The sequence below is a fragment of the Cygnus olor genome, chromosome Z (assembly GCF_009769625.2).
Source record: "Cygnus olor isolate bCygOlo1 chromosome Z, bCygOlo1.pri.v2, whole genome shotgun sequence".
Classification (NCBI taxonomy): Eukaryota; Metazoa; Chordata; class Aves; order Anseriformes; family Anatidae; genus Cygnus; species Cygnus olor.
This window is the reverse complement of record NC_049198.1, coordinates 9,145,362-9,156,488: the sequence shown is the minus strand read 5'-3', so window position 1 is coordinate 9,156,488 and position 11,127 is coordinate 9,145,362. Positions and strand designations below refer to the sequence as shown.

Below are 11,127 nucleotides of genomic sequence, written 5' to 3'. Positions count from 1 at the left end.
TCTTTTCCTTTGCCTTTTCCCCTGGGTGCAAGCAGCATCCATGCACCAGGCTGATGCTCACCCATGGGAGGTGAAGCTGGGACAGGCTGGAGACCTGGGACAGGCTGGAGCTGCCTTCCAGCACCTGCAGCAGTCCTTAGTAATGCACGAGTCCTCCCCGGAGTTGGGGTTAGAGTTGGATTGGTGTCATTTTTTTTTGTTGTTTTGGGGTGGGTCTTTTTGCATCCTCCTGAAAGCTGGAGCTGTGTCCAGGAAGGATGCAGGAGGCTTACATGGGATCTGTGCCACGCTAGGTCCCAGCAAAATGGGAGCTGGACCCCACCGATCACGGGGTGATGCTAAACCACGCATTAGGCAAAAATACATCCAGGGCTGTGCACACGGCATAGGGAGGAGTGTTCATGGCCACATCCAGACCCAGAGAGGCTACGACCAAAGCCCAACTCATTTCAAACCAGGTTGCAGAAGTGCCCACGGGTGCCAGCGGGGCAGTGACTGCTGAGCCACGGGGTCCTGGCTGGAAGCGGGTCCAGCGCTGCCTGAGATCACAGCTTTTATTAAAAGTAAGAGAAAAAAATGGCAAAAAACTGCACACATCTGGGAAGAGCCGTGGTGAAAGGACAAGCTGACAGCAACAGATCCCTTTCGGGCATGCAGCCAGTCTGGCAACCTTAGGGAAAAACAACCTCTTCCATCACAGACAGTCCTGGAGTCCAGGAAAGCCATAATGCTGGGCTGGGCCATGCAAAATCCCGCAGCCGAGCAGAGAAAGGCAGGGACTGTTTTTTGTTTGTTTGCTTTTAATATATTTCTTTATTTTTTGCCAGTGGGGATGGGTGATTTGTAGCTCAGTGATCACCAAAGATTAAGGATAATAACCACCCCCCTCCAAAAAAACATAAAGGCAGCCTGGAGTGAGCGATGTTGCCACGTCACCAGCCCCTCCAGCAAGCACAGCACTTGCTCAGAGCTGGGATTGCTAAAAAACAACCATGACTAAAGCTCAGCAAGGCAAACCAGATGTTCCTCCAGCAGCGTGCAGCCCTGCCAGGGAGAGGCAGAGAGGGAGAGAGCAGGCAGGGATGGAGATTTGGGGAGGGATTTTTGCAGCCACATGGACTTGACCTCTCCTTTCCCCAAGGGGATCTGCTAGGATCGGGCAGCCTGTATCATCCCCAGTAGGTGCAGAAGGTCTTGGAGATGCATTTGTCCCCCTCATGCAGGAGGACAGCAGAACCCTGACCGTGCACATGGATTATGGGGTAGAGATGCTGCATGATGGGGCTGGAGATTGGCTCCCCACTACAACCAGCAGGGTTTGGGTGAGCACCACAGGCAGCCTTAGTTTTTTAGAAAGCTTTTTTCCTGCTGAAGCAACAGCCAAGGAGCTTTGCTGGGGCCCACTGGGACACTTTGGTCCCCAGAGCCCATGGGAGGAAACCAAGGACCCTGAACATCACTATGGCACTGAGCAGTGGCTCCCTTCACATCCCTGGATTGAGGGAGGTTTGGTGGCTGTTCTTCCCCATCGCCACACTGCCAGCATCACTGGGGCTGAGGCTGCTTTCTCACCTTGCTTTCAGGGGCATCTAGAGACCACTCTGGCTCGTCCTCTCTTGTGCAGTCATGACCACATAGGGTTCTTATAGCTTAATGGACACACTGGTGGGACTGCGTAGACCGAGCACCAAACTAAATCTGGAGTGACCGTGATGTTCTCAAGTCCCCATATACTCATGATATGGACCAGCTCTGGGGTAAACCCCTTAAGAAAGGGGTTTTTCTCCTGGTTTGGGCCATGCACAGCTTTACCTCCCAGGTGCCACCAGCAGCCTGCTGGGGGCAGAGAAGGAATCAGTCTCTTGCTTTGGGAAGCGGCATCACAGCCCAGAGAACTCAGGACTCCCCTAAACTCCACAGTCACATCACCTTTAAACTTATTTTAGTTTAGAAACAGGGAATATTGGACCAAGAGTGGAGAACATTTCAGAGCTAGCCCACTTTTCCCAAACCCACAGGTGCTGTTGAGATGCCTTCACCCAGTAGAAGTCATATCCGTGCGCAGAAGTGTGCCAGCTAATGGACATCAGCACAGCTGGTGACATGGGAGGACATTTTCCAGGGAGAAACTGAGGCAGGGGAGCACTTGGGCTGTTTTTTTATTTATCCAAGCTCTCTCTGGAAGACAATTGAGAGTCTTCCCTGGGATCTCTGTGGTGGACGAATGTACCCTTGCTCCCAAATATGGACCCAAACCGTGAATGGATCCCATTAGTGGTCCTCACCCATGCATGACTTGTTGCTAGGTTTTAATCTTGACTGACAGTAAGATGTCACTAGATGCTTACAGGCTTGGCTGGCTCCGCACCAGGGAGATGTTTCTCAATACTTTCTTCCATTAAAAGGGGGGGAATGTTTATGGCAGTGTTAGTAAGTGCTAAAGCGTCTCTTTGCTTGCTTGGATAACTCAGTCTATGGGAAATACAAACTCTCCTTGCTATACTGCTTCAGCACCCATCCGATGTACAGGCTGAAAATTTGGTGCCACTCTCTTTAGATTAGTCACAGATTGTTTTCTGATTTATTTTTAGTTTGAGAAAGTACTCTGCTCCAACTGCTTCCTTCACGAAGCAAACGAAAGATATAAAACTCTCAGGAGATCGGCTGCAGTACAACTGGGTAACAATGGAGTCCATGTAATTATTATTATTTTATATAAAACAGAAGTGTGCACGGTATTTCTTGATGGGAAGAGATTAGGAGTAGAGAATCTGTTTCTATACATTGTATTAGTCATAATAAAAGAGCCAAGACATTCATCTAATACATTTTAATAAGTTATTCTACAGCAATAGCCACACAAAATAGAGGTCACAGTATTTTCTTGAGTTCATGCTAATGTATTTCTACTTCAAAAGCTATAAAAAATCCCAGGTCAATAAAGTAATGGGTTCATAACTTGCTGAGACCATGGCAAAGCTAATGGAGGAGCCTGTTACGAAACCCAGAGGAAATAGGCAACTTCATCCAAGTCAACGGCATAGTTGGTGAGCAGCACGGGCGTCTTCTCAAACAACTCCCCCTTGTAGCTGCGCCACTTGCCAGCTGGCAGGTAGATGTCGCGCTCCTGCTTGCCCATCTCCAGGATGGGTGCCACCATGAGGGTGTCCCCGATAAGGAACTGCGAGTCAATCCTGTGGGTGGCCTCGTCGCGGGGTGAGATCCACCAGATGGGCCGGATGATGGGGTCACCCGTGTCGGTGACCTCCCCGGCCAGCTCCAGCAGCAGCGGGGCCACCAGCGACTTGTGGAGCTCCGTGAACTTCTGTGCAATCTCCACCACCTGCTTGTCGTAGAGCCAGGGTGGGATGGAGAACTGCATGGAGGGCATGAAGGCCGACAGCTCCAGCCACCGCACGTACAGCTCACGGTCTGGGATCTCAACTGCACCATCCGTCTTGTTGGGGAGGAAGTTTCCTCCAATCATGTCTGGCAGCACAAAGGGGTATCCCAGCATGCTGATGGTGAGCACCGTGGGGATGAGGGACTTGAGGCCGAGCTCATAGCCCCACACGGAGTCACGGTCAATGATGCGGAAGAAGCAGGAGATGTTCTGCGACTGGTAGCCCACCCGCACCTCGGCCAGCTCGTAGAAGGGAATGGCCATCTCTGTGTAGCGCCGCGACCAGATGCTGGGGTCTGAGAGCGGCCGGAAGGTGCTGAACTGCTTGGGCAGGTAGCTGGTCTCACCCGCATCAAACTTGAAGGAGGAGATGCCGTACTTGTGGCGGAGCTGGCGCAGGTGGCTCTGGAACCAGTCCCGGGCTGCCGGGTTGGTGAAGTCCAGGATGGCCCCGATGCCGTTCCACCACTCCACCATGGCCGGCAGCCGCCCTGACGGCTCCTTGATGAACAGGTGACGCTCAATCCCCACACCAAAGTTGGAGGAATCTGTATGTATGAATGGGTGAATCCACAGGGTGACCTTAAAGCCATCTTCCCTCAGTTTTGTAAACATCTTCGTTACATTGGGGAACTTGACGGGGTCAAAGTCAAAGTCCCCGTAGGCCTGTGTGTACATGTCATCAATTTCAATGTGGCTGCAATTAAAATTGTACTTCTTTATGTTTCTTGCAAAATCCAAGACTTTATCCTGGTTGATATCTTTTTTGTAGAGTGCCCAGGTGGACCAGATGGGGTAGCGGAAGGCGTTCTCGGCGGGGATCTTGGAGGGCTTGTTGAAGTACCTGCGCACCATGTACTTGTGGATGGAGGTGACGTCGGAGCCCACGCACACGCGGTAGCTCAGCTCAGGGAAGGGCTGCTGGCCCGGCGGGGGCTTGTAGGGCGAGTCCTTGTAGCGGGCCTGGAAGAAGAGGGTGCGCTCGGTGGCGTTGAAGCCCAGGTGGAAGGGCACCGAGTCGTTGATCTTGATGGCCGCCGCTTTGGAGGAGAGCCAGTAGCGCTCCAGGATGCCGCCAAAGCTGTCGCGGAAGGAGTAGACGTCGCTGGTCACGTAGGGCACAGGCTCCTGGTAGCCGGCCAGGCGGATGGGCCAGTGCTGCGTGCTCATCTCCGAGCCCCCATACCAGTGGGCGTCCTCCCAGAACATGGTGTGCTCCACCGCCGGGCCGGCCGCCAGCTCCTCCCAGCGCACGCGGTAGCACATCACCGTGTCCTTGGGCTTCACCGTCTGGATGAAGAAGTTGAGCGGCCCGCGGTCCGACCGTGTGCAGCTCAGGATCTCGCCCTCCTTGGAGCACGACTCCAGGTCCAGGCTCCCCGAGTGGAAGGCCAGGCGGAAGACCACCTCCCCGTGCTGGTTCCTGATGACGAAGCCGTCCGCCCGCAGGTCCATCAGCTCTGTCTTGAGCCGCTCCGCCTTGCGCAGGGACACCGTGTAGTAGCACCAGGCCACCACCGCAGCGATGAACAGGACGAGGCTCAGCGTGACGGCCCCCAGCATTGGCCTCAGCTCCTTGGAGGGCTTCTGCTTCACGAAGCTTTTGGGCAAATGGGTTTCTTTGACGTCTCCCTTTTGAGCGTTTCCATGTTTATCTGCCCTGTGAGTAATCTGACTTTCCATGACTCCTTGGTAATGTCACCGTCTGGTTAGAAACTTTGCTGCTTTTTTTTTTTCTTCAACTTGTTGGCAGAAAAGCCCAGATACTGTGTGCAAGTGGTCACGGTCTTCTTTCCAAAGTCTGGTCACTCACACCTGCAGTGTCATTTTATGAAACAGGGGATTATAAACAGTGAAAATAGCAATTAAATCTTCTGAACAGCCCTGGATCCTCCTGGATCTGTCTCTGCAGCTCTGGATTGCTTTGCTCTGTGCTGCTGCAGCCTGATCTCTGGAAGCTGAGCTGAGCTTTTTTGGAGCAGGGCAATGCCAGGATTCCTGTGACTGTCCTTTGGCTGCAGCCGCGCTGCGTCCTGCTGGAACACAGAGCGGGGCCAGAGAGAGGGGCTGGTACCTGGGGACTCAGGCAATTTGGTCAGGATTTTGTTGTTTTTATATCAGTTGTTTGCCCTGACAGATTTCCCTACCTGTCCATGGCTTCTCTGCACTGAATGCAGGTAGCGAAATGCTGTGCCAAAGTGTCCAGCCCCTGCTGCAGCTCCCTGCCACCCCTGGGGATGCAGCCTGGTGAACAGAAGTTTTATCTCCCTGCACTTTGCTCCTTTCCTGAGCTGCAGCAGGGACACAGGGACGTGGGGACACATGGGCTTTGGGGCTGGCAGCGGCCTGCACTGCACTGTGTCAGGGTGCTTGCCAAAGCCCTCCTTTCCCATGGATATCTCCAAGCTGTCCTGCCCTGGCTGGGGAAAAGAAGGATGTTTCTCTCCATCCAATTCTCCATTTTCGTGTCCTAACTCAAGTCCTGTAACTCCCAGGATGCACATCTGCCCTACATCAGGCCAGAGGCTATGCTGTGATGGGGGTGGAAGATATTTAGGCACAGAGTTTGGAGTTAGGATGTTAAACTGGAATTCTTGCAAGACCAGGAGCATGTTAAAGCAGAAAACCTTGTTTTGCTGGGAAATGCACAGCACTGCCATACACATCCCAGCTGCATCATGAGCTGGAAAGTCAGCCAGTGCGGTGCAGCTCCCAGCACCTGAAAGAGCATCCAGTGCCAATAAAAACGGCAGAAGATGAAGCAGGCAGCATGAGGCAATGGGGCTGACCCCTGCCTGGGGATCTGTGTGGTCTGATGCATTCCCAAGACCCAAAATTTGTAGAAGCAGCCTGTCTGGAGGGGAAGAAAAAAAAATACATCTTGCTTAGCCCAGTTATGCCCAGCAATACATGCCTGGTGTATTTACCCACGCCGCCGTGACATCAGTATCTAAGTATACAAAGATGATAAGCTGTCCGGGGAGACCTTAAAAATACCAGAAGTCACCTCATTTGGTATTGATCGCAGCAGCCTCCCAGCCAGCAAAATTAGCTGCCGTGCTATTTTTTGAGTGAGCTGTCAGGGAGAGCAAGACTTTGCCCTGAAAAAGAGCCAGAATGGATAAAAGCATCCTGGACAAACATCACTTCTGCAGAGCCCTCCTCGCAGGAATCCACTGGTGTTGGGGAATGGGCTTAGGAAGTAGAGGGTAGGGAGAAAAAAGGTCACTGGCGCCCCAAGGAGATGGTGACCTGGTCCCAGTGTGGGCCAGGGACAGTTCGGGCGCAGGTTGAGTTACGCACGCACTCAGAGCTGGCAGCTTCCCCGCAGCTGGCCAGGCTCCCGGCCCTGCTTGGCGGCTCCAGCTCGGGTCGTTTCCAGCGAAACCCTGGTGTTTTTGAAAAACAAGCTCTTCGCTTTGAAGATGTTTTTATGTGCTTGGTCGGCTCCTGAGTTGCCGCCCTCGAGTTTTCCTCCTTCTTCTTCCTTCCTCCTTTTGCCCTCCTGGTCAGCCTGGAAACAGGGGTTTTCTTTAAGATGAGCCCCACCATTTTCCAGAGTGAGAAAATGAAAAAAAAAAAGGGAGAGGGAAATATTTTTTATATTTTTTCAGAACTTCTGCATTTTTCTTTTTTTTTAATATTATAAAACAACACATTAAAAAAAAAATGCAGGGAAGTCAGGGCTCCAAAATCCCTACAAGAATAAAGGACATTCTGAAGTTTTCCCAAATTCTTTGCACACACACACGGTTTTTCTCCCAGGCAATCTCTTTGAACCCCTCCATCAGACAGAGGGACAGAAGCTCAGCTACAGAAAGATGGCACATGGGGGAACCGGGACCCCTGTGTCCTGCAGCCTTTTGGGGTTTCCTCCCCAAAGGAGGATGCTGTGCTGCTCTGGTACCTGCTTATCCCCCGAGGGGCCGAATCCTCTGTGGGAGATGCAGACCCAGGGCATGGTTGTGTTTTATTTGGGCTGGTTTATCGGGTGCTGATCTGGTGCCGGTCCTGCCCCATCAGTTAGCAGACTTTGCTCCAAAAGGAGCCTGGATTCCTCACTCCGAGGATCTGAGCAGCCCTTAGCCTGCACAGATTAAATATTGACATACCTGCCACCTTTGCATGCAGAAAACGAGCCAGGACTTTAGACCCTCTTAGAGTTAAATGGGAGCTAAGGAAGGGTTGCAGGGGATAAATCTCATGTCAGACAGAGAGAAGGGGAGCTACGTGCCCAAACCCTTTGGTGCACCTACCCTGAGAGCCTCCCCCAGGTCACATCTGCCCCCAGCACTTCAGCTGAGTGCTTTGCATATGTGGAACAGGTTTGACAGGCCTCAGTCCTCTTCCCAGATGTGTGATACCTAAACTCTCAGGCTTTTTGGGCTCACAGTGTGGGGCAGGAGCTTTCAACTGTGTTTGCCTGTCCCTGGTACAGAGTGCAGTGGCAGAGCATCACCTGTGGAACAACCCTCAGAAAGCAATCCTGTCTTTAAATAAAGGGAGCGGTCTTTCCATGAAGACTCCTTTTATAGCAGGTTATCGGACACTTGGGGGTTGCTATCAGGCTCTCACAGATGGGTATACGACAACTTCTGGCTGAAAGCACCATAGGTAGCTATAAGTCATGGCCATAAACAAACCATTGCTCTGTCAGGCTCTGCAAGAACAGATTAATCATTTACCAGCCCCTTGCCAACCGTTGGAGGTGGGACTTTTTCACAGCAAACACACCCAAAGCTGAAAGCAGCTCCCCTCAGCTCCCATCTCCCGTGGCCGCCTGGCACACAGCTGCCTGTGTGCGAGATTCACAGCTCACCGGGGCCGGGGGCCTGTCCCCACTCCCTGTGTGCCTCCGTACCGTCAGGAAAAAGGTTTCTGCTGTCGCTGCAGACAAGGAGGAGCAAAGGAGGGACGAGATTGTCGCACTGCCTGTCACAGATTAGCTACAAAGCCAACAGGGCTTAATGCAGGGGGGGAATCACCCAGGGACCCAGACGTTTCCAAGGGCTCTCTGAGGTCTGGGCATGGGGACAAGGACACTGATGTCCCTGCCCCGCTCCCCACTGCTCCTGGTGCCCAGAGGGTTTATAGCTCATCTCGGTGAGATCTCTGCTGGCTTGTGCCTCTACAAAGCACTGCCGCAAATCTGGTTTTCCCATGCAAGCTCAGGGGCTGCCAGAGCCATGAGAGAGCAGCACAGGTCTGGAGCAGGAATATTTCCTGGGGTTTTTCCTTCTTCAGAGGATCCCAGCCCCCCATTACCTGGAACAAAGCAGCATTTACTGCATAGGCCTTCAGTCCCAGCTGAAGTGGAAAGTCCCGCTTATTTACACACACAAAAAAAACTCCTTCCCCATCTGGAAGAAAAGAAAATGCAAAAAACAGCTCCTTCCCCATCCCAGGGCCGTGGCTCCCGAGCCCTCACACAAGGACCACGCACTGCTCCGAGCTGCTTGTATCAGCCAAGGCAGGGTCTGAGCACAGCATCCAGCTGCATCCTAGGGAAGCAGCTCCATCTGCCGAGACAGCCCAGGCTGGAGGCCGGGGATGCTGCGGGGAGCAGCTCCACCAGGCTGGCCCCAGGGCTGCGGGGTGAGCGGTCCCCGCACCGCTGCTCATCCCCCAGGGCTTGTCTGGGGCTCTGGGGATCTCCGAAGGTGCCCAAGGAGGTGGGAAATGAGCCAAGAGCTCTGTAAATAGAGGAAAAAATTTGGGGGGGGGGGGGGGGGAATAAAGAGGTGCTGTCATATCAGGCTGCTCTGAACAACCTCTGGGCTGGTGCTGGGTAAAGGAATGAACCAGGGAGGGATCTGGGTCTGAGCAGGGCTTTCCACCACCAGGGCTGTGAGAACTCAGAACTCAGCCTGGCCACTCACAAGAGACTTCCCTGAGATTTTCAGAAATTTCCCAGCAGGGCTGAAGTTGATTTTTCACAAGCACTTTGAACCAGGCACCCAGACAGACGTGCTTATCACTTCACCCTGATTAACTCAAACAAGAGCTGCAAAATGAAGAGGAAAATGCAAAGCACCCAACAGACTGGTGATGGAGCCAAGAACAAGGCTGTTCCAGGAGACACAGGTCAGCAAAGACTAACAGGACATTTAAATTATGTGACTAGGAGCTAGCAATTTTAGGACTATCCTGCTCCATGTGGGAGAGACCACAGCTGGAAATTCACTTGCTCCCTCTTAGGGCAGCCTAAGAAAAGCTGTGAAAATGATTGGGAGAAGCATCCCTATGCAAGAGGCAAAGCCATGCCATCAGCCATCCAGTGCACCGTGGAAGAACGGGCTCAGGAGCAACAGTGTGATTTCATATGCTTTCCTGCATGTATAACAAATAAGGCCAAAGTGGTGTCTGGGTTCTGTGAAAGGACATGGGCTTCTAAAACACACTGGAGCAGAATGATGCTGTTCTCCACGTGAGTTTGTTCAGCAGGGAGAAGAGTGATCTGCTTTCCTGAGACCCAGAAGATCTCAGTGGCTGATGTTAAGCTGGCTTGTTTTGGTTTGTGCTGGCATGTGCGCATTTAGACTGGCCACTTTCTGCAGAGCTCACAAATGCCATGGGTTTCTGGACTAGGCTCTCCTCAATCCAGTGCTAGACAAACAAAGTGAACTCAGCTGCTTTCCTGGGGGGACACTAAGGGAGGTGAGGGTGCAGGAGTCCTCATCCCTGGAGGTGTTTAGGAGCCGTGTGGACATGGCACTAAGGGACGTGGGTTAGTGATGGGACTCGGTAGATCAGGCTGATGGTTGGACTTGGTGATCTTGAAGGTCTTTTCCAACCTAGATGACTCTGTGATTCTATGATTTGTGAAGTTCGCAGGGGCTATCTGAGGCACTGCAAAGCTGAACACACTCAGACTGGGAATCCAGCTGAAAATGGCAGGAAAAGAGTGGGACACACGCACGCTATTTTTCACTCTACAGACATTCTGAGTCCTCACTGGATTCAGATCTGGGGACTGCCCCAGCATGGTCCCAACTACATTAAAGCTCCATGCATGGCAGAAGAAGGACTCCTTCCTGGCATGGATCAGGAAAGGGTTTCTGGGTGTTAGAAAGGAACAGTGATCCAGTGGGTTGGGAGAAATTCGGGATTCAGGAGCTCAGAGACAGACTTCCTGGCTTTGGGCAGACCACAGCCACTCTGTGCCTCAGTTTCCCTGTGTAAAATAGACTGATGAGCCAGGAGGAGAAAAACAGCTGAAGTACCTGTTCCAGGGGAAGGAGTGGTAACATGATTTGTGGTAGAAGAGGGAGCAGCCTCTCCTCCAGGACATTTGATGTAATGCTCTCCATCTGCCTGGAGTGTACTGCCATCCCCAGGAAGGGAATCTTCCATCTGCTCCTCCTGCAGGAGAGACACGTTCAGCAAACACAGTGGAGAGCGTTCACATTTTCAACCCCAGAAGCAAAGCAGTAATGCAGATGAGAGTTTAACATATGTGCTTCTTAAAAATAAAAATCTCTGGTATTTAGTGCAACTTGGCACGTTGTCATGGGAAAATCCAGTAATCCCATTTCTGCAGCGCCTTCCTTGAGTGCAGCGCCACGGCCAGGCAGGAGCAGCTCTCCAAGTGGCTCCTGGTCTCATGGCAGAGCTGGGAGGTTTGATGCCGGTGCCATCCTGGACTGGACCCCTAAAAGAAACGTGAAGCCATCATTTTTATGTGTTTTGATGCAAGAGGCACCTCTGGGGTTAATGACGGATCC

At 52.4% G+C, this 11,127-nt stretch overlaps 1 protein-coding gene across 1 annotated transcript; it reads right to left on the bottom strand.

Moving 5' to 3' along the window:
• Positions 1–2,925: 2,925 nt before the first annotated feature.
• On the bottom strand, positions 2,926–5,432 carry LOC121061342 (myogenesis-regulating glycosidase-like). Its single transcript, XM_040540030.1, has one exon. It carries the CDS (start codon positions 5,084–5,086, stop codon positions 2,996–2,998), a length of 2,091 nt encoding a protein of 696 aa, XP_040395964.1. The 5' UTR covers positions 5,087–5,432; the 3' UTR covers positions 2,926–2,995.
• Between the last annotated feature and the right edge of the window lie 5,695 nt (positions 5,433–11,127).